Raw genomic sequence first — 27,434 nt, 5'->3', positions numbered from 1 at the left:
ATTTATATAGAAGAATCTAAATTCCTTTCATTCCGTCTGGATATTATTTGTATTTTTTTTAAATTTCCTGTCAAAAATTAATTGTGTCACAGCCAGCTCATTTGAGATTAGATAAAAACTGCACGCACTAAGAAAAGGAGAAATCACTAAAAAATTAACAATCATTAACGACAAATTGCATTTTTATTTTTAGTTAATTAAAAAATATTGTAGAAAGATTATAAACTTTATTATAAGGCACTTATAAAAATTATTTCAAGACTAATATTTTCTAATAAAGCACTTTTTCTTATCTATAATTATAACTTATTATTATAACTAATTTTAATAAAATATTAAAGATGACTGAATTTGATTAATAAAATATATCAGTTAATTAACAACAAGTTAATAAAAAAGTTACTAATTGTTAACAATTATAACTGTTAACGATTAATGATAAAAGAATTAAAATTCATTTGCCAACTTGGACAATTATTATAAAAAAAATATTAAAAGTTATAAAACTTCATAAAATGGACGTATCAGTTTCAATTTCTATTAATGCAGAAAAAAAAAAAAAAAAAAAAAAAAAAAAAAAAAAAAAAAATCTTGCAGTCTTTCTTTGTAAATATTTAGATTCTGATTTGTACTTAATGTACAATTTGTACTTAAATAAATATAGTCTAATAAATAAAAAAAAACAGTGTTAGACATTTTTTCTCTCATCAAAAAAGAGTTCATCCTGTTGAATATTATTCAATGAAGACGAGAATGGATTGTAAATTTTAGATTGCATGAATGTTTCTGGTTCTGAATATTTTCTTCTCCATAATTGATAATACTGATCGTTGGTAATTTCTGTGACGTTTTCAATGCCAAATTCATCTTTTAAAACTTTTTGCCACACCTGAAAATAAGAAAAAGAATTATCAATTTAGTTTTTAAAAAATCTTTTCTCATTTTGCATTTCTTTGATTTACCTTGTCATCCGATGTAATTGATTTACTTTCATGTATTGCAGGTTTCAAAATACTGTTTAAATAATAAAGAAGATAATTTAGAGTGTACATTTTACTGGAATCAACTGCATTAAAAGTCACTGATCTCGTGGAACAACAATCAACTCCTGGCGGATAAAGAGCTCTGGTCCAATATTGACCTGGTTTTGCAATTCCCCAAAATAAAATTTGCAATGAATATCCATGAAAAGTTCCTCTTTTCAATGTGTCCCTTGTGTCTGAAGGATGAATTCCCATTGTGCGTAAATGTTTACCTGCATTCAATAAATAATAATTAATAATTAATCATTACTAATTGATAATTCTTAAATTAATTTCATGAAATAAATAATCAATTTAATCATAGTTGCCACAAAAATTTAATTTTGTCTTTCCCTGACTTTTCCCTGATTTCCAGAAAAAATTTAGACATTTTTCCTGACCCTGAAGAATATTCTGATTCACTCTAAAAATAATAATTAAATACTCAAAAAAATGTTCTATTACATTTATTTAAGAATTTCTTTACTTGTAAAATTATTCCAAAACATCAATAACTTTTTTTTTTAAATAAATATATTTAATCATTATTATTTTTCCGTACGAATTAAAATTCTTCAAAAAATTCAAATTCAATAACTTATAAAAATATTTGTTACTGTAACTTCTTCAAAATAACTTTCCTCATTTCAATTCAATTATTATTTTCTAGAATTCTTAATTCCTTTATAATTATGGATCTGTAAATAATTGAATTACAAAATTTTTTATTTTCAACTATGAATTTTTGAATAATTTCAGATTCAAACTTTAAAAAAATTCAATTATTAACTAATTTACTAATTAATTATTCTTGTTTATTAATTTCAAAAATTTCAATAAAATTCTTCATAGGAATTCAATTATTTTTCTAAATAAATAACATTCTTCGTAAGAATTCAATTCTTTTTATAAATAGTAAATTTTTTTGCAAAAATTCAATTATTTTTTATGAAAATTTCAAAAAAATTTTACAAAAGAATTCAATTTTTTTCTTAATTCGTTATAACATTTTTTCAATAGAATTCAATTATTTTCTACAATTTTAATAAATTCTTCGCCAAAATTCAATTATTTTTAATTCAATTTTAATAGCATTTCATGAAAGAATTCAATTTTGAAAAAATTTTTAACAATATTTTTCGAAAACTTTTATTATTTTCTAAAGTTTGAATAAAATTCAATAATTAAATGTTCAATTATTATTAAACACGATTATTTTAAAAAATTGAAAAAACTACATTATTTAAAAAAAAAATTCAAAAAAATTCTTTAAAAAGAATTTTATTAAAATTTTTAACAAAATTCTTCGCGAGAATTCAAATTTATTTCTAAATAATAAAAATCTTCGAAGGAATTCTATTCTAAATTAAAAATTATTAAATATAAATAATTAAATTTCTTGCGAAAAATTTAATTAAAATCTTTAAAAATAAGTTAATTTTTACAAGAAATTGAATTAAAATAATATGTATTCAAAAAAATATTTAACTTCTAATAAAGAGTTTTATCAAAAATTTTGAAAATATGTAATTAAATTTCTGCGAAGAATATTATAATTGACAATACTTTTAAATTAATTGAATTCTTTCGAAAAATCTTATTTATTATAAAAATAATAGAAATTTAGGAAAGAATTTTATAAAAATTGTATTAAAAATAAATGAATTCTCAATAAAGAATTTAAACCAAAATTTTTCAAAATAATTGTATTTCTGCGACGAATAATAAATAATTTATTGAATAATCAAATGTTTCTTAAAACTGAATTCTTTCGACGAATTTTAATAGAATTTTTAAGAATAATTACATTTTTCGAGAAATTCGATTAAAATTGTATTAAAAATAATTGAAATTCTGCGATGAGTTTTATTATTCATAAAAATAATTAAATTCCTAAAAAGAATTGTATTGTTTATAAAAATAATTAAATCTTTTTCTTACAAAGAATTTTAATAAAATTCATTGAAATAATTAAATTCCTGAGAAGAATGTTATTAATAATGAAAATAATTCAATTCTCATAAATAATTTTATCAACATCTTTCAAAATAATTGAATATCTGTGAAGAACTTTATTAAAATTCTTTAAAATAATTAAATTCCTGTTGAAAAATTTTATAAATTATGAAAATAATTGAAACCTTGCTAAGAATTTTATTAAAATTTTCGAAAATAATTGAATTTTTTCAAGGAATGCAATTAAAATTGTATTGTAAATATTTGTATTTGATATTTCATTTTTATATTTTATTTTTTTTTTAATAATGAATTCTAAATTTTTCTAAATTTTTAAAATAATTTAATTTTTGTAATAAAGATTATTGAAATTAAATTTAAAATAATTTAATTCTTTTCGAAGAATTTTACTAAAGTTTTTCAAAACAATATAATAATAATAATAATTTTCAAAGATTGCAAGTATTTATACTTTTCCAAAATTGAATTATTTTTGTAGATTTTTTTACTAAATTCATCTCTATATCAATTATTGTAAATAATTCAATAATTAATTAATAATTAAATATATTAAAAAATTCAACTAATTTCAAAAGAATTTGAATTAAAATTTTACAAAAATCCAACTTCTAAAATTTCTAATTATAAATTCATGAAAAATACAAATTTTCTAAAATTTTTAATTGAAACTATTTTTTTTTTATTCATTTACAGCATAATATTTTAAAATTCAATTATTTTTGAAATTTCGAAGTTAAAATTATTCAATAAATAATTTATAATTAATAATTTTTTGATAGTTCTTTAAAAATTAAATTATTTAATATAAATTATTGGCAAAAATAGAAAAATGTTAAGATTTTTTAAATAAAATTCTTGGTAATTTCAAAGTTTTAAGACACTAAAATTCAGAATTTTGTTATGAATTCAATAAAAATTTAATTTTTTTTTTCATTATTTTGATTTAATTGAAAAATTAATTTTTGAAATAATGATTCATTAACACGTTACCTAGATAGAAATCTTCTTTTTTCCAAAATTTTCCACTTGACGCGCACTTTTGAGAATTATCGAATTTTTTGACAATTTTACCAAAAGCCGATTTACTGAGTACGTAGCCGGCCTCGGCTACATTATAATCCTGACCCCACAACGAAACTGCATGACCAAGATAATAATCCTGTTTGAAATTCAAAGGAGCCACGAGATATCGTAAATTTTCCGGAATCACCATCGTATCATCTCTTACAAATATAATCCATTCCAAATCATTTTCAACATTTTTCGTTTCATTAAATACGTAATTCATCGATTCGCACAAAAGCTGCCAGGAGGATGTAAGTTTTACATCAAATTTTATCACAGGTACTTTGGAATCTTGTAAATCTTTTCCAAAAAATAATAATTTATTACAATGCTTGCCCCAAGTGTCGACTATAGTTTGAGCCAATTTTAATTTTTCGACGAAAATAACACAAGTCACGTGTACCTTGTTCCTTAACCATTTTGATTCTATTTTTTTGTCAGAATTTATATCATCTTTATCCACATGAATTTCTCCAATTTTTGTATTTTGCCTCTCGAGCCATTTTTCATAGGAAACATTTTCCTCGAGATTTTCCGTTGTCTCCTTCAACCAAACAGCAAATTTTACACTCTCTCTAGACAATCCAACGAGTTTATTATAATCGAAATTATTCTCTTCATTTGTAATTGTCGATTTTACATTATCACAGTCTGGAATTATCGAGTATTTCATTAAATATATTAAGAGTGTAACGCAGAATCCGGCCCCAAATCCCAGAAGAAATACTATTCTCTCTTTAATCACAATATTTGTCGTCATTTTTCAAGAAATTTTTCAAAATTCTCAATTTCGCAGTAGTACTTTGGAAATTTGTAAAGAAAATTTTCTCATCGTCTCTAATCTGAAAAAAAACAATTACTTGTTAGTGTTTTGAAATGTCTGATAAAAGTTCGTTATCACATTAAATTTATGCTTTTTTTCCAACAAATTGTTATCAAAAAGAAAATTACTAGATTTCAAAATTAATTTACACTTTCAACTAAATTCTATTCACTGTTTTCTATAAAACTTGGCTTATTGCACTAAGAAGACTTTAAAATTTATTTTTTACAAAATCAAACTCTTATCAAAACACATAACTTACTGCAAAAGAATTACGTCGGAATTTTAAACAAAATTTAAAAATACTTCGAGAAACAAAAAAAAGAAGAAACTGAAAGATTTAAATAATTCTTGGACAAATAAAGATAAAATAAGATTTTCATCACAATAGAACTTGATAAACTTATTATTAGACACTTAAAATAAAAATAAAATTTATTATTGTATAATAAAAAAATTGAGGAAAACATAAAATTGTGTCCTTGTATACTCACAAATAATAAGACTAAGAAGAATTAAACAAATAAAATAAAAACAAATATTTTTCGAGAGAGAGAGAGAGAGAGAGAGAGAGAGAGAGAGAGAGAGAGAGAGAGAGAGAGAGAGAGAGAGGTTAAGGAAATAAAAATTAATTTTTAAATTGCGTAGAATAATTAAAAAGTAATAACAAGTTTATAACAAGTTTACAACAAGTTTACAACTTATCCAGTTGTTAACTTTGAATTTACATTGTTATTAAATCAACGTGAACCGAGTGCTATTTTTAATCGTGCAAAATATATTAATTAAAACCGTACGTGCAGAGATTTAACAAAAAAAAATTGATTTAAAAAACTGTCTAGTAAAAAAACTGCCTTGTTTAATAAAAAATATTCAAAAATGAGAAAAACTTACGTATTTTATAATTTTGTGTATATTTTTAAATATTATAAATTTCCCATTTTTCGCATTATTTGTATTCGCTTTTCATTTCTTTCTCCTTTATTTTTGAAAACAGTGACAAAAATATATTGTCAACAATTTTGTTTCTTCATTTTCACATGTCTGCTCATTTGTTATATTTTTTTTTCACACTGGCATTTTAAAACATTCGGAGCACATACATATTGCGTATATAACAGGTTGTCGGAATATGATTCAGAGGGGAACAAACTTGGGAAGTGAAAGTTCAAAGAGAATCCAACTTTTTCAGTCCCTGGTCAATTCATTCATTCAGCAGTGACGTACCATTCAGAGTTCCTTTATAAAGTGACAAAACTAAAAAAATTTCGATATCCATTAAAACACAATATTATTCATTTTTCCTCCTTTGAAATTCTGAAACAGTTTCAAAACTTATTTTTATACGTCAGCAGGTATCACAGTACTATTTTTCCTCAAAAAAAGGTGAAAAGGGGAATTTTTTTTTCTCAAAAAGGGAATAAAAATTTATTTGTTTATACAACTTGCATATATATAATTCAAATTTTTTATTATAGCTTTCAGAAAATTTTTTAAAAATGATTCGATTTTAATCAGAGTTGACACGAAAATTTAATTTTGTTTTTTCTTGACTTTTCCCTGATTTTAAGACAAAATTTCGACTTTTTCCCTAAAGAATATTCTGCGATTCAGTCTAAAATTGATTAGATACTCAAAAAAATGTTCTATCACATTTATTTATGAATTTAATTATTTATTTATTTATATTATTTATTTAAAATAGTAGATATTGAATATTATTGAATTTAGAAAAATTTTTGTAAATAATTTCAATTTTATTAAAATTTTTGAAAATAATTGAATTTCGAAGAAGAATTTAAAAAAAAATTTTTAAATAATTCAATTCTTTTCCAAAGTATTTTTATTAATATTTAAAATTGTATTAAAAATACTATGAAAAATACTAAGCTATGAGTTTTATTATTTATGAAAATAATTGAATACTTGCAACGAATTTTATTAAAAAATTTTTAAATAATTAAAATTCTGAGAAGAATTTTATTATTTATAATAATAATTAAATTCTTGTGAAGAACTCTATTCATTTTCTTAAAATAATTTAATTCTTGCGAATAATTTTATGAAATTTTTTTGAAAAATTGTGTTTTAAACAATTGAATTTAGGAATATTTTTGCAAATAATTGAAATTTTGCCAAGAATTTTATTAAAATCTTTGAAAATAATTGAATTTCGAAGAATAATTTAAAAACATTTTTTCCTAAGTTTTTTTATTAATATTTTTGAAAATAATTGAATTCTTTCAAGAAATTTAATTAAAAATGTACTAAAAATAATTATTAAATTCTAATAAACAAATTATGTCAAAATCTTTTTTTAAATAATTCAATTCTTTACAAAAATTTTAATAAAATAATTAAGATTAATTGCATTTTTTCGAGAAATTCATTTAAAATTGTATTAAAAATAATTGAAATCTTGGGATAAGTTTTATTATTTATGAAAATTATTGAATTCCTAAAAAGAATTTTATTATTTACGAAAATAATTGAATCCCCGTAAAAATGTTAATATTTATGAAAATAATTGAATTCTTGTGAAGAACTCTATTCATTTTTTTAAAATAATTTAATTCTTGCGAATAATTTTATAAAAATTTTTTTAAATAATTGATTTTTTTCAAATTTTTTTGTGAAAATTGTGTTTTAAATAATGGAATTTAGTAAAATATTTGCAATTAATTTAAATTTTGCCAAGAATTTTATTAAAATTTTTGAAAATAATTGAATTTTGAAGAAGAATTTTATTATTTATAAAGAGAATTGAAATGTTGACGAGAATTTCTTTAAATTTTGGAATATAATTGAATTTCTGCGAAGAATTTTATTATTTTTGAAAATAATTGAATTCTTGCAATTATTTGAAACTTCTCCAAAATTCAAATTTTTCTTAGTATTTTCAACTAAAATTCCTCGATAAATTCATTATATTTAATAATTAATTAAATATATATATATTAAAAAATTTAACTAATTTCAGAATTATTTAAATTTTGAAAATTTTGGCAAAAATTTAAGTTCTTTAGAATTTCTAATAAAATTCATTCAAAATTGAAGTTTTATACTAAAATTTGAAATTAAAATCTTTTCAAGTTCATCTATTTATGGAATTTGTAAACGATAAAATTGTAAATTGTAAACTAATCGTCAAAAAGGTGAAAAAGGTGATAAAATTGAAATAAGGTCAAATAAGGACAAAAGTGGAAAAGGGGACCAACTGTGATGCCTGCGGTTAGTCAAATTTTCTACACGCATTTCAATTAAAACCTGTGAATAAAAATTAAATTAATAAGAAAATTTTAATTAAAAAGAAATTTATGTTAATAAATTTAATAAAACTAAATAAAACTTAATAATTTTTATTCGATTCTCGAAAGAAAGAATTAAATGAAACTCAAAATGAAAATTTTGTGGTTTCTTCCGAGAACCGAATAAAAATTATTATTAACACATAGGAAGAATATAATTAATTTCAACTAATTAAACCTTAATTGAACTTAATAAAAATAAAGTAGAAAGAAAATTCTCTAGATTTAGAAAAAAAATGGTTTGCAATGAATGAAAACCAGTAAATTACTAACAGTTTAGTATAATTTTATTTTATTTATTATAATGTAATTATTTATTATTATTATTATTATTAATAAAATATAATAAATCTCGATAATATATATTAATTTATTCATATAATTTTACTAACATTTATTATAATAATTCTGAAAATATATATAAATTCTCAATCGACGAAATGTGTGTTTTTAGGCCGACTTAATAATGTAAATATTTTTTTCAGTTTAAAAACTTTAAATTCAAATACTTATTTAGAATCCAAAAAATTTAATCGAAATTGAATTGAAAATTGAATTTGTAAAATGGAAAATTAAAATATTCTCTAAAACTAACGTTCTTAAAAAATTAATAATTAGATATAGTAAATATTATTCATGAAACTACGTACAGTATAATTTTTCAATTTTTCGTATTTTAATATTAAAAATCGATTATTATATCTACTCTTTAGAGAAATTTGAAATTCGATTATCATAAAAATTGGAATATTTTGTATCTTACAGAAATATTTTTTCTACAACTTGATTTTTATAATTTGTATATTGGAAAGGAAGAACTTTATCAGTTTCTTAAAAATTTGTCTATATTAAATAAAATATTTTCCGATGGAAAAGTCTATTCACATATAATATTGTTTTTTTTGCTATATTCTTCTCTCATAGAAAAAGATTAATATTTAACGACTAGATTTCCTTGATTATGCAAGAGATGACTTTATCCATTTAAATCTTTCTCGAGATGAACAAAAACCGGTTGTTAACAGTTCACTAATAAATTATTTACAATTCATGCAGAAAGATAGTTAGATTGTTAATAATTAAATGTAGACAAATATATATGTACTAAATATTTGTATATAAATTGTAAATTTTGTAAATATTTTCGTAACTTGGAAATCGATTAAAAGTCACATAGAAAATGTTAGGATTGTAATTACCTAAATTTACAAATCAGAAACTGACTTTTCCTCTTATTTTAAAGAATCCCAGGGAATTTCTATTGTGAATTAGAGAGCAAATACCTATATAATTTTCAATGATAATCGGTCTATTTAATTTACTGCTGTGTTCTGGAATTATGGATTGTAGAGCTTCTTCCAGGCCTTTAACGTCGTACTTCGTTTTATCGGTTTCCGAACCTGAAATTATTATTTTTTTTAGATTCAGGATGGCCACCAAGCTTTCGCTCTTTTCAAAGTCTCTGACTTTTTGAGGTTTTTAAAAAAGAAAATTATTCGAAAACATCAATTAATTCATTTTTAAATAAATATAATTAAAACTTGCTACTTTGTTACTGTAACTTCTTCAAAAATTATTTTCATCATTACAATTATTCAATTCTAGAATTTTCAACTAAAATTCTTCTTTATGTCAAGTTTTTAAAAATAATTTTCAAAAAAGTTCATTGTGAATTTTCAAATTCTTTTGTTTACAATTTAATTTTACGAAATTTCGAATATTCTGACATTCTTCAATTAAATTCATTAGAAATTAAAAACTTCAAACAATTTTAAAAAATTCCATTAAATTTATTGAGAAAAATTAATTCTATAGAATTCTTAATTAAAAGTATGAAAAGTTCCAATTTTCAAAGATTTTAATTTGAAATTCATTTTTAAATCAATATTTATTAGAAAATTCTGCGAAAATTCAATTATTTAAATATAAAAATAAATATTTTATTAAACAATAATTGAATGTTTCTTAAAGTTAAATTTTCATAAAGAATTTAATCAAACAATTTTTCAATAATTGAATTTTTTGAAGAATTTTATTATTTATGAAAATAATTGAATTCTTGCAACGAATTTTATCAAAAAGTTGAAGAATAATTGAATTTCTTCGAAGAATTCTATTATTTTTGAGAATAATTGAATTCTTGCTACGAATTTTATCAAAATATTTGAGAATAACTGAATTTCTTCGAAGAATTTTATTATTTTTGAAAAAAAATTAAAATAACTGAATTCTTTCAAAGAATTTTGTAAAAAAAATTGAAAATAATTGAATTTCTTCGAAGAATTTTATTATTTATGAAAATAATTGAATTCTTGCAACGAATTTTATCAAAAAATTTGAGAATAATTGAATTTCTTCGAAGAATTTTATTATTTATGAAAATAATGAAAATAATTGAATTCTTTCAAAGAATTTTATAAAAAAAATTTGAGAATAATTAAATTTCTTCGAAGAATTTTATTATTTATAAAAATAATGAAAATAATTGAATTCTTGGAAAAAAAATTTATCAAAAAAATTTGAGAATAATTGAATTTCTTCGAAGAATTTTATTATTTTTTAAAATAATTGAATTCTTGCAACGAATTTTATAAAAAAATTTAAGAATAATTGAATTTCTTCGAAGAATTATATTATTTATGAAAATAATTCAATTCTTGCAATGAATTTTATTAAAAGTTTTGAAAATAATTGAATTTCGGAGAAAAATGTTATTATTTATAAAGATAATTGAAATTTTGACGAGAATTGTTGTAAATTATTAAAAATAATTGGATTTCTACGAAGAATTTTATTAACATTATTTTGAAAAAAATTGAATTGTTACGCAAAGAATTTCATTAAAATTTTGGATAATAATTTTATTCTTTAAAGAAATTTAATTAAAAATGTATTGAAAATAATATTTAAATTGTAAAAAATAAATTTTAACAGAGGTTATTAAAATAATTAAATTTCTTTGCTGAATTTGAATGAAATTTTTAAGAATATAATAACTTTTTTCTAGGAATTCCATTAAAATTTTATTAAAAATAATTGAAATTCAGCATTGAGTTTTATTATTTATGAAAATAATTAAATGTTTTCGTAGCATTTTAATAAAAATTTTTTTAACTAATTGAATTCTTTTAGGAACTTTTATTAAAGTAGTAGATATTAAAAATCATTGAATTGAGGAAAGTTTTTGAAAATAATTAAAATTTTTGAAAATAATTGAATTTCTGCAATCATTTGTAATTGCTTCAAAATTCAATTTGTTTTAGTGTTTTTAACTAAAATTCCTTTATAAATCCATTATTTTTAATAAAACTAGTAAAATATATATTTAAAAATTTAACTAATTTCAGAAGAATTTTAGTTTAAAAATTTTTTTCTAAATCTAAGTTTTTTATATTTCTAATTAAATTCATTTAAAATTGAAATTGTACAAAATTTAAAATCAAAATCTTCTAAAGTTTAACTACTTATGAAAATTGTAAACGCATAAAATTCCCTTTCATTTCCAGGTTGCGTAGCACCCTGCAGATTGTTTTTTTAAAAATTTATTTAATATTATTTCTTGTCTAAATACCTTTATGCCAATAAAGCGGATGACTTGTATAAGTGAGCCAGGGGATATTTTTTGCGAAAGGATTCCACTTTTTGTTCAAATGAAGAGGTTGTCCTTTATTCCACATTATTCTCATACCGATCATATTTCGATTTCTGTATTCAAACAAATTTTAATTCTCTCATTAAATCAATAACAAAAATCTATATTCAGGGGAAAAATGTAAAAAATTGTCTACTATCAGGAAAAGAATATATGTAATTTTCAATCTACTAGAAAAGAACCAAAAAAGAAAATCGAAATTCGTGCTGAAAATTCCTAGATACTAAAGTTTTGATCGTTCAAATAATAAAGTTTATTTATTTCAACAAATTAAATTTTTATTCCAATAGATTTGCGTCACTAGCAAGAAAATTAATTACTGAGTTTCCAAATGTAAAATTTCGGTTTTCAATATCTAATTGTGATTAGTTATTTTTTTGAAAATTAATAACAAATATTTCCTTCATTTGAACTCTCAGAACGTGGGGATCATAATTCCTAATGAAAAATTAAAAAAAAACTAGCGTAAAAAATTAACTAAGCGAAAAAAACACAATATTGCAAAAACCGACTGAACGGAAAATATTTGAATAGAACTAAAATTTAAACATTTGATTTTGAAGTTTGTCACGATACCTAGACTCGAAATGAGTCAAGCCAGATAAAGAGGACGACCATTCTTGACGGATAGCGCAATTAATTAAGGAAGAAAATCCTTCGGCCAATCCATTCAATCTTCTATAAAATCATTTCAATTCACACTTGAATTTCATGTTTTAAATTCGATAAACAATTTCCTGTATTTTCGAGAAAAAAGTCTCTAATTGAAAATTCAATTTGTATTTTGATAACTTACGGTAAAAGTGATTTCGAGGGATAAATTAAATCCCCGTAGAGAAGTGTGTCAATCTCCATTACTGGTACTTTGTTGAATTCCAAAATTTTCAACGAAATGAGATCGTATTTTACAGAGAAGAGAAAATCTTTTGTCAGTAAAATCAGCCTTTCCTTCTCAGTGTCCCACAGACTTATTCTAAAGGGAAAAATTTATTTAGATTAATCTTGAAGCAATAGATTTGATTTTTTTTTAAATTTGAGAATAATTGAATTTCTTCGAAGAATTTTATTATTTATGAAAATAATTGAAATCTCGCAACGAATTTTATAAAAAAATTTCAGAATAATTGAATTTATTCCAAGAATTTTATTATTTTTAAAAATAATTGAATTCTTGCAACGAATTTTATCAAAAAATTTGAAAATAATTGAATTTTTTCGAAGAATTTTATTATTCATGAAAATAATTAAATTCTTGCAATGAATTTTATCAAAAAATTTGAGAATAGTTGAATTTGTTCGAAGAATTTTATTATTTATGAAAATTATGAAAGTAATTGAATTCTTGCAACGAATTTTATCAAAAAATTTGAGAATAATTGAATTTCTTCGAAGAATTGTATTATTTATGAAAATAATTGAATTCTTGAAAAGAATTTCTTTTAATTTTGTTTTTAAATGCTTTAATAATTTTATTTGAAAATTTTTACAGTTAACTCAATTTTATAAACAATTTCTTTCAAGTTTTAAAAATAATCGTGTTTCTTAATAATTGAAATTAAAAAACTGAATTATTGAATTTTATTAAAATTTTTATAACACTTTGAAAAAATTTATAAACAAATTTAGAAAAAAATTGAATTCTTTCGTGAAATTCTATTGAAAATAATTAAATTTTTGCAAAGATTTTACTATTTAAAAGTATAATTGAATTGTGAAAGATTCATTAAAATTTAAAAAAATAATTGAATTGTTTTTGAATGGATTTATTAAAATTTCAGAAAATAATTGAATTCTTTCGTGAAATTGGATTAAAACTTTGTTGAAAATAATTGAATTCTTTCGAAGAATGTTATTATTTTTTAAAATAATTGAATTCTTGCGAAAAATTATATTTAAATTTTTGAAAATATAAACAATAATAATTAATTATGTACTTAATAAGTGGATTTTTTAATTTTGATTAGGAAATTATTCAAAAATTTATATTTGAAAATAACAAATTTTTTAATTAGCATAATAAGAATAATTTATTAATAAGTAATAATAATGATATCAAATTGAGACAAAAAACATATCAAAATGTTGCTTCGCAACAATTTTGCTACGTTTTTTGTCTCAATTTGATATCCTTCAAAAAACAGTGAAATAATAATAAAAAGTAAGTAATAATAAGAAATAAATAAATAAAATACTAATTAAAGATGAAATGAGATAAATAATTATAATCTTACTCGGTTAATAGCCAACTTCCCAAAAGTGTCTCTTCACTGTTCACGAGTTCCTTTTGACAATCTTTTAAAGCTCTTTCTATAACTTGCTCTCTGTCTGAGAAATAATTGTGAACATCAATTATTCTGAAAGGAATATTTGAAACGTGTTTCGATTCTGATGAATTTGTTAATCCACTTGTCGTTTCTGTACTTTGTTTTGTATTTGTAGTGCCTGTGGTACTTGTGGTACCTGTTGATAAAATTAAACGTTAAATTGTCCAAAACAAAAAAAAACTGTTTAAACTTCAAAAACAAGAATTCCGAATCATTTCTCCTTCTTTTAGTTGTGAAAAAAATGAATTTTACATAAATTTCAATTAATATTTTGCATACAAAAGATACATGAAATTAAATTCTACATTTACCTGAATTTTCGTTCTCCTTTTTCATTTCTAATGTTGCTTTATCAAAATGCACTCCAATTCCATCATCCAAAAATGTATCGTCCATCATGATATAAACGTTAAAATAAAAATTCTTCTTAAATTTTATTAATTTTATCAAATAATCAAATTATATGAATTGTATATGAATTATATCACAGAACATGTCAAAGTCAAAAGTGCGCGTTACCGTCCCGTCTAATAAAAGTGAGGTTAGAAACTTTATTTATTTACATTTAAAAATGGCGTCGACCGCATAGTATATATTTATTACTTTATTATTATTCTGGGTAAAAAAAATTAGTATGTCACAAGAAATAAAGAAATTACACTTCTTTTGCACTTCATCGACAGAGTCGACAGAGTCAACAAAAATAATATATTATAGAAAAATCAAAAAATTTTCTCTTTTTTAAATTCTCAGCGAAAAAATCCCTCTAGCGTTAAAAAACCAAATTACTTTTGTCGTCTGCTACAGCTGTTTGTCACTTTTGTACTGTTTTGTACAAAAAATTTAAAAAGAAATGTCTAAATAAATTTTTTATTCATACCCGTGTACAGTTTTTAAAAAGTTTACAAGGTTTACAAATATAGGAACAAAAAGAGAAGAAAATTGAAATATTCAAGAAAGTTTTTACAAAAAATCTCTATTTTTTATAATGATAACAGCGCGTGTACACAGTTTATAACCTCTCTAACAATTTCGAAATTTATAAACATTTATCAGTATTATGATTGACTATTTTTTTAATAATAAAGGATGAAAAATGCGTGCCAGAAACTTTCTGTTGTTCCTTATTTGTGTTGTCGGGACGACTATTGTTTTTATTGCTTTCAGCAGCCAAAGGCCTTTTCAAACATTAGTAACAAAACAATTGCGGAGTTTCCAGGTGAGTTTATTTATACAATTTAAATTTTTTTAAAAAAAACGTAGTTTCAAACAAAATAAGCAAATGAATTTTTTAAAAATTAAAAAAACTGGGATTATTGTGGAATATTGTAGACAAATGAAAGAGAAAATGTAGAAATATGAATTGATGGAAATGAAGAATGTATTAATGTTTTGGAATTTCTGTTTATAGGAGAACTTAAAAGATGTCGAAGAAAAACGTTTAGTTACAGACTCCAGATACCTCGCTCTACTAGGTCTTGATGGAACAAATACTCCATCAAAATCACAAAATGTCACTGTTGTATCTCTAATCAGGCCTGGAAGCGAGCAAAATATTTATGGTTTTGTTAAAAATGTCAGTCATTTTTTGCCAAATAACAGTATTGTTGTGTATAGTGTTGGACTAAATGAAGATGTATTACAAACTGTGAGATCGGCTTGTAATTCGAGTAAATGTAATGTCGTACAATTTGATTTAAGTTTTTTTCCTGCTCACGCTGAAGACGATAGATTGCACGTGTATAGGCCTCTTGTTATTCAGGTAAATAATATTTACTTATTAATTAATATTTACTCTTAATAAATAGTATTTACTCTTAATGAATAATATTTACTCCTTAATTAACAGGCCTCGGATATTATGACTTTCTCGACTATTTTCGAATAATGCGACTTTTATCGACTTATATTAAAAAATTGCGACTTTTTCGACTTTTCTTCCAAATTTTGCAACAAAATACCAAATTTTTAATACAAACAGGGTTGCCACAGGTCAGGGAATTTAGGGAAATTAGAATTGATCAGGGAAAAGTCAGAGATTTTTATTAAAAGTACTGAAAAAAATTAAATTTTTAGAATTTATAAGAAAATTCTCAATTTTGGACTCTTTTTTGTTTGCCTCATAAACTATGAAAATGTCACGAATTCTAATACAAAACCTTCAATTTTTTCTATATTCTGACAATAATTTCTTTTTAATTAACTTAATTCTTCAAGAACTACCATAAATTTATTACTTAGAAATTATTTAATGAATAATTTTACTTAAAAATTTCAAAATTAATTAAATTTCAAAAGAGTTGCGTTTACAATCTTCATAAATAGAAGAACTTGACAGGTTTCAATTTGAAATTTTAGTAAAATATCAATTTTTAATGAATTTAAATAAAAATTTTAAGAACAACTGATTACAAGAAATTCAATTATTTTCAAGAGTGATAAACTTCTTCGCATAAATACAATTATGTTCAAAAATCTTTTAAAATTCTCGTCAAAATTTAAATTATCATTATAAATAATAAAATTCTTCTCCGAAATTCAGTTATTTTCAAAAAATTTAATAAAATTCTTGGCAAAATTTCAATTATTTTCAAAAATTTTTCTCTTTTCAATTATTTTTAATATCTACGATTTTAATAAAATTTTCCAAAAGAATGCAATTATTTAAACAAAATTTTAATAAAAATTCCACAGGAATTCAATTACTTACCAATTTTTTATTAATTTCTTCGCACCAATTCAATTATTTTTCATTTTTTAATGAAGTTTCTCGAAAGAATTCACATATATTTAGAGAATTGAAAAAAATAGTTCTGAGAAATTCAAATATTTCGAAAAATTTAAATAAAATTCTTTTAAAAATTCTATTATTTAAAAAAATGTTGACAAAATTTGTTACAAGATTTAGTTAATAAAATTCTTCTCAAGAAATCAATTATTTTCATAAATAATAAAATTTTTCTCGAGAATTCAATTATTTAAAAAAATTTTGTTAAAATGCTTTATAAATTTGAAAAATTATAAAATTGATCATAGAATACAATTATTTTAATACAATATAAAATTTTTCCTAGGAATACAATTATTGTTTAAAATGTTTATTAAAATCTTCGAAATAATTCAATTATTTTCGTAAAAAATAAAATTCTTCGAAACAATTTAATTATTTAAAAGATTTTAATAAAATTCTTCACAAGAATTTAATTTTTTTTTTCAAAAAAGAACATTTTCATAGGAATTAAATTATTTAAAAAAATTTTAATAAAATTCTTTCTCAGATTCCAATTATTTTCAATTATTTAATGTAATTTCTCGATAGAATTTAATTGTTTTCAAAAAGTTTTAAAAAATTCTGAAAAATTCAATTATTTAAAAAAAATTTGAATAAAATTCATCACAAGGAAATAATTATTTTCACAAATAATAATATTTTTCTTTGGAATTCAATTATTTTCAGAAATTAAATTCTTCAACGGAATTAAATTCTTTAGAAAATTTTTTAATAAAATTCGTTGCAAGAATTCAATTATTTTTATAAAAATAACAAAACTTCTCGCAGAATTTCAATTATTTTTTATACAATTTTAAATAAAATGATAGGAAATTGCATTTATTCTTAACATTTTTTTTTAAATTCGCTAAAAGAATTAAATTATTTAAAAAAATTTTGATAAAATTCTTCATAAAAATTTCAATTTTAAGAAATATTCAATTATTTAATAAATTATTTATTTTTGTATTTAAATAATTGAAATCTCGTAAAATTTTCTAATAAAAATTGATTAAAAAATGAATTTCACTTAAAATTTTAAATTATAATAATTATTAAATATTTATTTGAAAAAGATGTTACTGATGTTTTGGAATAATTTTACTTTTGAAGAAATTCGCAAATAAATGTAGTAGAACATTTTTTTGAGTATCTAATAATTTTTGTAGTGAATCAGAATATTCGTCAGGGCCGGGGAAAAAGTCTAAATCAGGAAAAACTCAGGGAAAAACAAAATAAAATTTTTGTGATTATATTTTTATATTTTTTAAAAACTCAATTATTTTTATTTATTTATTTAAGATTCTTACATTTTGAAAAGATTTTATCACATTTAAATTATTTTTCCAAGATTTTAATAAATTTCAATTATTTTTTAAAAGATTTTATCAAATTAAAATATTTTGGACATATTTTCATTGTATGTAATTATAAAAATATTGTCTTTTAAAAATTTTTTAGAAATATTTCTAAAAACTTAATTTTAAGAATTTCTTTATTCAAATTTTTGAAAATATTCTACCTTAATAATCTTTAAAAAGAAAAATGGACAGTTTTAAAGTCGATCCGAGGCGAGGGCTGTTAATATTTAAATGAATAATGATTTTTTATTTTTAAATTACAGACTGCTTTAAATACTTTAGAAAACGTATTATATATGGATTCAAATGTGAGATTGAATTCTTCGAAAGTTTCAAAATATCTTTTACCTAAATCAGGAATTCTTACATGGCCATCGAGTCACGCTATTAGTTCCCTCACACATCCAAAAATGTATGAATATTTTCACACAACTAGTGAAAGTTTCTTATTTCTTCCATTAATAAGGGCATCACGAATTATTATTAGAAACACCAATGAAATAAGGGAAAAAATAATGCTCCCTTGGGTGCAGTGTGCTTTAACTCGAGATTGCATCTGTCCTATAGGTTTGTATTTCAATTTTATTTAATTTCATTCAATCAACATTTTTAATTGAACTGAAAAAAAAAATTAAATTTTTATTGAATTCATAACAAAATTCTGAATTTTGGTGTCTTAAATTAAAACTTTGAAATTACCAAGAATTTTATTAAAAAAACTTTTACATTTTTCTATTTTTGAAAATAATTTATTTTGTTGAAGAGCTATCAAAAAATGATGACTTCTAAATTATTTAATAAATAATTTTAAACTTTAAAATTTCAACAATAATTGATTTTTATGAGTTGCATAATTACAATTTTCATAAATAATTTTTATTTCAAAAGGTTTCAATTTGAAATTTTGGAAAATTTAAATTTTGAATGAATTTAATTGGACATTTTTAAAAAAAGTTAGTTTTTTTTAAAAAAAAAAAAATTAATTCAATTCCTCTTGACATTAGTTAAATTTTTTATATATTTAATTATTTCTATTTTAATTAAAATAATTTTCACAGGAGCTCAATCAGCCGGATGTCGTTTCAATAAAAAGCCACAATATCGATATTCTGGTTGTCATGCATACGACACTGCTGCTTTGAATATCGTACTTGGATTATATTTTAATTTCGTTGATACTTATTATATTCATCGAGACGGGGAGTACTTTTTTAAAATGGAACCCGAGGAAGTCAGTGAGGAATATTTATCAATTGTAAAACAAAGTAATATTACCGAAAGAGGGGGGATGTACACTGAACATTGATCTGATCTCATAATTCCCAATTTATAACATTTAAGTGATACTTTGAAATAAATACAAAAATTGAAAAATCTCATAATTAAATTTTAATTTTTAGAACTTATCTACTTTTGCTTTCGATGAAAAGTAGTAAATCGATGTTCAATCGAATTGTCAATTTTTTTTAAATTGAAATTTAAAACATATTCAAATACTTGTAATCCTTGTAATTAAAGGAAAATTATTTAAATTTAATTCAAAATATGTGAAATTTACCAAATACAGTTTATCGTTTGAATCGTTTACATCGCTTAAATGAATAGTAAAAAAATTCTTACATTTTAAAAAATTAACGAATGAACGTGGAAAGTGACATTAAATAGGTTATTATTTGTAGATGAAAAATAAAAAAAAAAGAAATGAAGTCGGATTTAGAACATTTAGAATTTAATAATTCACAATACGGAAAATATTTTCAAAATAATCAGCAAATCTAATTAGAAAATACATAATTTAAAAATGATTTCTATTTTTCTACTACGATTTTCTTTGTAAAGGAAACAAAAATTTTTTTTGACAAATAATAATTTGGTTAAGAATTTTTTTTTTTTTTTGGACAGCAATTTTGACAGTTGCAAATTTTCGAGAAGAAAATAATGCGTCGTTTTCAATCTGAAAATGGTTTAACACAATTTTCCACTGAAGATTCATCGTCATTATGCGAGGGAAGGAAGAAATTTATTTTTCCAAGGAACAAGACAAACAATTATGATCTTCTATCAACGAGTTCGAAATCCGGATCGGAAATTCGTTACACAAATTCAATGATTTGTCCCGAAAATTTTGAAAGTCATGAAAATTGCGGCGATCATTCGGGAAAATATTGCAAGCATCAATTTTGTCATTCATCTCGTTTGGAATCGAAACAGGGAACAAATACTCTCACCGATGGAATTTCTGTTCTCTCCATTGTATGTAATTGATTTTTTTCTATTTTTCGAATTTTATTTCTATTCTCAAATTCAATTTATTGGAAAATTAACCTTATAGTTTATTAATTCAATTTTTATTTATTTTAATGTTTAATTTATTTATTGTTTATTTATTTTTTTTATTTTTATTATTTATTTTAATGTTCGAATATTTTCGTTTTATTTTCTTTTATTTTCGAAAATTTTTCCTGTCGACTAATAATTAAATTGAACAATTGAAAAGTCAAATGGTGAAGAATCGCACATTTCTGGCGATTATACTCCCGGAACATATCGTTGCTTTCCTTCAATTTCATCGACAACGAATTCTTCCATCGATCAACAATTGAGACCATCGAAGCAAATCGAAAGACGTTGTAAAATTACCAGCGATTTCTCGAGTTCTGAGAGTAACTCTCTCCATCTTCCACTATCATCGAGTGAATACAAAATGAAAACAGAACAAAGGTTTTTTTTCTATCGATTCTAAAATTAAATTAAAATTAAAAATCCCAATGAATAAAATTTTGAATTTAGATGTTCGATAAGCGATTTTGAAAATTCGACAAATTCGACATTTACGTCGTGCACTTTATCTGGAAGACAAACTCCAAATGGAATGTTGAGTTCACGAAAAATTGCCCACGAGAAATGGATGCTGGAAAAGGAGCAAAGAATTTTGAAATTAAAGGAAAAAAAGCGTCAAGCAGAGAAGATGAAACAGGAGGAGGAGGAGAAAATCAAGAGTGAAAAAGAGGAAAAGGAGCGTAGGGATCAGGAAACATTTGTCAGATGGATCGAGAGAAAAAAGCATGAACAAATCGTTAAGCAGCAAATTTTGAGAAGAGAATTGGAACTTCAGAAAAGACTCAAAGATATTGAGGATAAGGCAGTTGTGGCAAAAACAATTTATCTTCGACAGTGGGCAAGGAAAAAAGAAGATGATCACAAGAGTAAATGTTTTCCTACTTTCTTTTCTAATTCAATTCTAATTTCTAATTGAAAATCTTAAGTAAATTTCTTCTCATCTCTTCTCCTTTTAGAACAACAGAAAAAACAGCATTTAAAAGAACAACAGAAAGATGAGGAAAAAAAGAAGAGAGTCGAAGAAAGTAACAAAGCCTATGGCGAGTGGCGAGAAAAATCGAAAATAAAACCGAAACCAGCCACTCAAGGTTTATTACGTTAGTTGAATAAAATTGAAACATTATTTAATAGTAAAAACTATAAAAGTTATTTTATAGTCTAAATTATTTTATAGTAAAAACTATAAAAGTAATTTTATAGTCTAAATTATTTTATAGTGAAAAGTATAAAAGCTATTTTGTAGTCTAAATTATAATAATAATAATTATAATAGTAATAATAATTAAATTATAATAATTAATAATATAATAATTATAATATTATTATTATTTATAATAATTATAATAGTATATAAATAGTATATAATAAATAGTAAAAAAATTTAAATTTACAACAACAAAAAAAGAAAGAAAGTGATTAATTCAATTTTTCCTTTTACAGCCCATCAAAAAGCGAGACCTGCATTTGTAAATCCAAATCCTTGGCAGGATATAATTGAAATCGATGAGATAAATAAGGAATTAATCGAGAAAAAATAGAATTAAATGAAAACGTGAAAGAAACGAAAAACTAAAGTAATGACAAACACTTTTTTCTTTGGTTTTAGATTATTTTAGATCTTAGCCTTCTCTAAACGTTTTGATTAAAAGAAAATTTAATTTTTCAAATCTCTTTGATTTAATCTGACAAAATTCGGAATTATCAAAAATGAAAAGAAAAGTGCCGAATTAAAATTAAAGTGACAAATTTTTTCTCCATTAAAAATTACTTCAGCAAATAGAAATAAATTTCCGCAAAAATAAAAATACAAATTTTATATCGTAGGATTATAATTATTATAATTTATTATTTATTAATATTATAATATAATTAATAATAGAAAGACAATAACAGATATACAGATAGTTATTAATTTATATCGTTGCTTATCTCAATATATATAAATAATAAAATTTTTTTCTTTTCTTAGTCTTAACTGTTTAATGACTGCAATATTATCAGGTTTTTTTGAAATATTTAATAAATCTAGAAAACTAATTTTTATTTAAAAATGAAATTATTTTTTAAAAGAAAAAGAGAATTTCTTACTTTATTTATAAGTGTGTTATTTTTATCTTCTTTTCATTAATGGAAAAACTATCTGGTAGATTTTATTACATTTTTATAATTTCATCTTCTTCTTCCTGGAGTTTTTGAATTTCTGTCTTGTTCATGTAATAATAACTCGGCTGTCTTGATCTCTATTAAATTTAAATATTGTCAGTTATCAATTTAAATCGAAATTTATTTATAAACTAGTAAATTAGAATTTAAAAAATTCATTTATTAAGTACATAATTAATTATTATTGTTTATATCATCAAAAATTTTAATTTCTTCTCAAGAATTCAATTATTTTCATAAATAATAACATTCTTCTCAAGAATTCAATTATTTTTAAAAATAATAAAATTTTTTGCAAAAATTCAATTATTTTTAATAAAATTTCACGAAATAATTCAATTATTTTCTAAAATTTTTATAAATTCCTTCAAAACAATTCAATTATTTTTCTAAGGAATAAAATTTATCGCAAGAATTTAATTATTATTTATAAATATTAAAATTCTTTTCGTGAATTTAATTATTTTCAATATAATTTTAATAAAATTCAATAATCAAATTAATTTTTTTCAATATTTTAATAACATTTTTTGAATGAATTAAATTATTTTACAAAAATTTGTAATAAAATTCTCAGAAAAATTGAATTATTTTTTGAAAATTTTAATAAAATTCAATAATTAAATGTTTAATTTCAATTCTTGCAAAGAATTTATCAAAAAATTTGAAAATAATTGAACTCTTTAGAGAAAATGTAATTAAATTTGTATTTAAAATAATTTAAGTTTTCGAAAGATTTTTATTAAAATTCTTTAAAATAATGAATTTTTTCTTAATAATTTTTACTGTAATTTTTTAAAATAATTGAATTTTAAGAAGAATTTCTTTTAAATATTTTAAATAATCGTGTTTATTATTAATTGTAATTAACGATTTTCCAATTAAATTATATTAAAATTATTCATAGAAAATTAAATTATTTTAAACAATTTTATTAGAGATTTTGTAAATCAATACATTTTTTTCAAGTATTTCATTAAATTTTGTAAAAATAATGTAATTTTCGAAAGTAATTTTAATAAATTGAAAATTTTGAAAATAATTGAAATTTACAAAGAATTTTATTTAAAACTATTGAGAACAATTGAATTGTTTAGAAAAATTTTATTACTATTTTTAAAAATAATTGAATTTTTTATCAGAATTGTTGAAAATAATTGAATTTAAATAATATTTTTAAAAATAATAATTGTATTCTTTCGAGAAATTTTATTATAATTGTATTGGAAATAATTAAATTTCTCAGTAGAATTTTATTATTTATAAAAATAATTGAATTCCTTTGAAGAATTTTATTATTTATGAAAATAATTGAATTCCTTTGAAGAATTGTATTATTTATGAAAATAATTGAATTCTTTCCGAGAATTTTACAATTCATAAAAATAATTGAATTGTTTTGAAGAATATTATTTGAATTTTTGAAAATATTTGAATTTTTTGAAGGAAAATATGTAAAATAAAAATTATTTAAAAAGTCAGGAAACAAAAATAAAAGCAAACAACAACTAATGTCAAACTGCGAACAGATAACTGGAATACAACGATTATTAATATAGCTTTTACTAGATTTTTCAAAATTAAAAAAAAAGAAATCTAGATAATTAAGGGCAGTTTCTTACCAAGTCTTTTCTTATACGCTTAGCTCCTGCTTTTATTAAAATAGTACTTAAAACTTCGATAGATGGTAAGGCCATTGCATAATGAAGCGCTGTTCTTTCAAGCTAAAGCGAAATTATTTATTATTATGAATTAAATTCAATATTTAATTATAAATTTAATTAATTAATTAATTAAATTTTAAAAGGGATGATTTTTTTTAAATACGTACATTATCGCCAATTGCCAATGTTTCTGGATAATTCTCAGCAATAAACTCAACAATTTCGGCATTTTCTCTTAAAACTGCAATGTGAATTGCACATCGTCCATAGACATTTTTCGCGAATGCAATTAATTTCGCTCCATCTCCATTTTGTATAAACAATTCTCTCGTCATTTCTGCATTATTTGCTCTAATCGCACTGTGTAACTCTTCTCTTCTTGACTGTAAAAACAAAAAAAAAAATTATAATCCCAGTAATTTTGAAATTTCAGAAAATAAACAAGGAAAAAGGAATTATTTTTTTCTTCTTACCTCAAAATTTGGAATTGACTGCAAAAATTGTACAGTAGATTCGTGACCTTGCTTTTTAGCAACATCCACTATATTCTCTCCATCATCCGAAGTATCCAAAATGTGATCGTATCCCTCCAATAAAAGTTCGACTAATTTTTCTGTTTCTCCTTTAAAAATAATTGTTTATTTAAAAACTAAATAATAGGAAATTTTTTTCCGTACAATAGAAAAAAATAAAAAGAAATTAAGAAAAAATTTCGAGTATAAGCAAAAAAAAAAAGAAAATACCTCGAGCAGCTAAAAAAACCACCCAACGATCAATTTCCATCGCATTGTCCGGTACATGCGATGTTTCTGCAACGTCTCTACCCGTTCTATAAGTTTCATCTCTATAAGCAATATTTATTTGCGACTCCTGCAGAAGGTTGAATAATGAATCGCGTGTATGCGATCGAACAGCTGCAAAATGAAGTATAGACTGCCCGTGTTCATCCTGAAATTTAACAAGTCAATTAAATTACAGAAAATGTTTTCAATAAATTTAATTTTTAATTAATTTATAATTTTATGACGAATTTCCTTCAAGCTTTTAAAATAATCAGGTTTCTTGATAATTGTATTTAGTAATTTTACTATTATTCAAATAAATTTTTATAAACATAAAATTCTTTTAAACAATTTTATTAGAGTTCTTATAAATAATTAATATCTTTTGAAGAATTTATTTAAGATCATTGAAAATAATTCTAATTTTTTAAATAATTTTAATTGAAAAATTAGAAAATAATTGAATGGAAAAAAGAATTTTTTTCAACTTATTAAAATAATCGTCTCTGTTAATGACTAAAATTTTGAATATTGAATTTTATTAAAATTTTATTAAAAATAATTGAATTCCGGAGAAGAATTTTATTTTTTATGAAAATAATTAAATTCTTACGAAGAATTTTATTAAAATTTTTTAAAGTAATTCAATTCTTTTGAGAAATTTCATTGAAATTGAATTGAAAACAATTGAATTCTCGAGAAGGATTTCTTTGAATTTTTTTTTAAATAATGGAGTTTTTTTTAAATAATTTTAATTGAATATTTTGAAAGTAAATGAATTTTATTAAAAATTTTTTTCAAACTTTTAAAATAATCAAAATTAAATTTCTCAAAAGAGTTTTATTATTTATAAAAATAATTTAATCCTTGCGAAAATTTTTATCAATTTGTAACAATAATTTAATTGTTTTGAAGAATTTATTAAAATTGTATTGAAAATAATTAAATTCCTGCAAATAATCGAAATTGAATTTCTTAAAATAGCTTTATTCTTCATAAAAATAATTTAATTCAATTCTTTCGAGTAATTTCATTGAAATTGAATTGAAAATAATTTAATTCTAGCAAAATATTTCTTTGAATCTGTTTTTAAATCATTTTAATTGAATATTTTAAAAGTAATTGAATTTTATGAAAAATTTCTTCTAAACTTTTAAAATAATCGAAATTTTTTTGATCTATTCTATCAGGCTTTTTGTAAATAATTAAATCTTTTTGAAAAATTTCTTTACGTTTTTTGAATGCAATAGTTTCTTTTTAATAATTTAAATTACATATTATGAAAATAATTAAATCTTATGAAGAATTTTTTACAGTTTTTTAAAATAATTGTGTGTCTTAATAATTTTAATGAAAAATTCGTTTATTTAATTTTATGAGAATATTTTGAAAATAATTGAATTTTGTCCAGAATTTTATGAGAATATTTTGAAAATAATTGAATTTTTTCCAGAATTTTATTGCAATTTTTGAAAATAATTGAATTTTGTCCAGAATTTTATTGCAATTTTTGAAAATAATTGAATTCTTTGAAGAAATTTTATAAAAATTCTACTGAAAACAATTTAATTTATGCTAAAAAATTTATTATTCAAGAAGATAGGTAATTGAATCGTTTCGGGGAATTTTATTAAAAGTGCATTGAAAATAATTGAATTTCTCAAAAGAGTTTTATTATTTATAAAAATAATTGAATTTTTGCGATGAAAGTTATTAAAAAAATTTGTAAATAATTGAATTCCTGTGAAATTTTTATTATTTATGAAAATAATTAAATTTATTTTAAATAATTGAATTCTTTTAGAAAATTTTATTAAAATAGTAGATATTGAAAATCATTGAATTGTAGGGAAATTTTAGAAAATAGTTAAAATTTTGCCAATTTTTAAAATTAAACCTTTTCTAAATTTAATTATTTCTAAAAAATTATCCTAAAATTCTCCTAATATTCAATTATTATGTAAAATTTTAACTAAAGTTCATTTTTAAATCAATTTTTATTAGAAAATTCTACTAGAATTCAATTATTTGAATACAAAAATAAATAATTTATTAATTCAATATTTCTTAAAATTGAATCCTCGTAAAGAATTTTATTAAATAAATTTTTAAATATGTGAATTCTTTCGGCGAATTTTAATACAATTTTTAAGAATAATTATACATTTTTCGAGGAATTTGAT

The 27,434-nt window shown here is 21.2% G+C and overlaps 5 protein-coding genes across 9 annotated transcripts in view; 2 read left to right on the top strand and 3 right to left on the bottom strand.

Moving 5' to 3' along the window:
• Nucleotides 1-207: 207 nt before the first annotated feature.
• Nucleotides 208-5,894, bottom strand: LOC122510451 (glycoprotein-N-acetylgalactosamine 3-beta-galactosyltransferase 1-like). Its single transcript, XM_043625103.1, has 5 exons — nucleotides 5,782-5,894; nucleotides 3,990-4,906; nucleotides 963-1,255; nucleotides 590-889; nucleotides 208-555 (listed from the first exon to the last, which is right to left on the bottom strand). The coding sequence occupies exons 2-4, from the start codon at nucleotides 4,822-4,824 to the stop codon at nucleotides 689-691; spliced, it is 1,329 nt and encodes a 442-aa protein (XP_043481038.1). The 5' UTR covers nucleotides 4,825-4,906; nucleotides 5,782-5,894; the 3' UTR covers nucleotides 208-555; nucleotides 590-688.
• LOC122510453 (tumor protein p63-regulated gene 1-like protein) lies at nucleotides 5,812-14,856 on the bottom strand. 4 transcript variants are annotated; one of them, XM_043625108.1, is made up of 7 exons: nucleotides 14,483-14,856; nucleotides 14,079-14,307; nucleotides 12,644-12,820; nucleotides 12,424-12,525; nucleotides 11,767-11,900; nucleotides 9,395-9,595; nucleotides 5,812-6,204 (listed from the first exon to the last, which is right to left on the bottom strand). In XM_043625108.1, the coding sequence occupies exons 1-6, from the start codon at nucleotides 14,568-14,570 to the stop codon at nucleotides 9,408-9,410; spliced, it is 918 nt and encodes a 305-aa protein (XP_043481043.1). In that variant the 5' UTR covers nucleotides 14,571-14,856; the 3' UTR covers nucleotides 5,812-6,204; nucleotides 9,395-9,407. The 4 variants fall into 4 exon arrangements, with proteins under 4 accessions (XP_043481043.1, XP_043481042.1, XP_043481040.1 ...); XM_043625107.1 differs by having other exon boundaries at nucleotides 5,812-6,144; XM_043625105.1 differs by lacking the exon at nucleotides 5,812-6,204 and having other exon boundaries at nucleotides 9,023-9,595; nucleotides 14,483-14,854.
• Nucleotides 14,857-14,997: 141 nt separating this feature from the next.
• On the top strand, nucleotides 14,998-19,681 carry LOC122510452. Its single transcript, XM_043625104.1, has 4 exons — nucleotides 14,998-15,390; nucleotides 15,583-15,933; nucleotides 18,566-18,869; nucleotides 19,361-19,681. The coding sequence occupies exons 1-4, from the start codon at nucleotides 15,268-15,270 to the stop codon at nucleotides 19,606-19,608; spliced, it is 1,026 nt and encodes a 341-aa protein (XP_043481039.1). The 5' UTR covers nucleotides 14,998-15,267; the 3' UTR covers nucleotides 19,609-19,681.
• Nucleotides 19,682-20,748: 1,067 nt separating this feature from the next.
• LOC122510172 (protein MNN4-like) lies at nucleotides 20,749-22,180 on the top strand. The gene is made up of 3 exons (XM_043624629.1): nucleotides 20,749-21,508; nucleotides 21,599-21,739; nucleotides 22,083-22,180. The coding sequence occupies exons 1-3, from the start codon at nucleotides 21,175-21,177 to the stop codon at nucleotides 22,178-22,180; spliced, it is 573 nt and encodes a 190-aa protein (XP_043480564.1). The 5' UTR covers nucleotides 20,749-21,174.
• Nucleotides 22,181-22,568: 388 nt separating this feature from the next.
• Nucleotides 22,569-27,434, bottom strand: part of LOC122510441 — a 55,309-nt gene continuing 50,443 nt past the window's right edge. For both annotated transcript variants that reach the window (XM_043625090.1, XM_043625091.1), the window contains exons 19-23: nucleotides 25,213-25,417; nucleotides 24,943-25,091; nucleotides 24,637-24,852; nucleotides 24,428-24,529; nucleotides 22,569-22,882 (exon numbers count right to left, since the gene is read on the bottom strand). In XM_043625090.1, the coding sequence (XP_043481025.1) occupies nucleotides 22,796-22,882; nucleotides 24,428-24,529; nucleotides 24,637-24,852; nucleotides 24,943-25,091; nucleotides 25,213-25,417 (759 nt within the window). In that variant the 3' untranslated portion in view covers nucleotides 22,569-22,795. The remainder of the gene's footprint in view (nucleotides 22,883-24,427; nucleotides 24,530-24,636; nucleotides 24,853-24,942; nucleotides 25,092-25,212; nucleotides 25,418-27,434) is intronic.

This window comes from Leptopilina heterotoma, unplaced genomic scaffold, assembly GCF_015476425.1.
Source record: "Leptopilina heterotoma isolate Lh14 unplaced genomic scaffold, ASM1547642v1 Lhet_68, whole genome shotgun sequence".
Lineage (NCBI taxonomy): Eukaryota > Metazoa > Arthropoda > Insecta > Hymenoptera > Figitidae > Leptopilina > Leptopilina heterotoma.
Note: the sequence above shows the minus strand (reverse complement) of the source record. Positions and strands in the feature narration are given on the sequence as shown.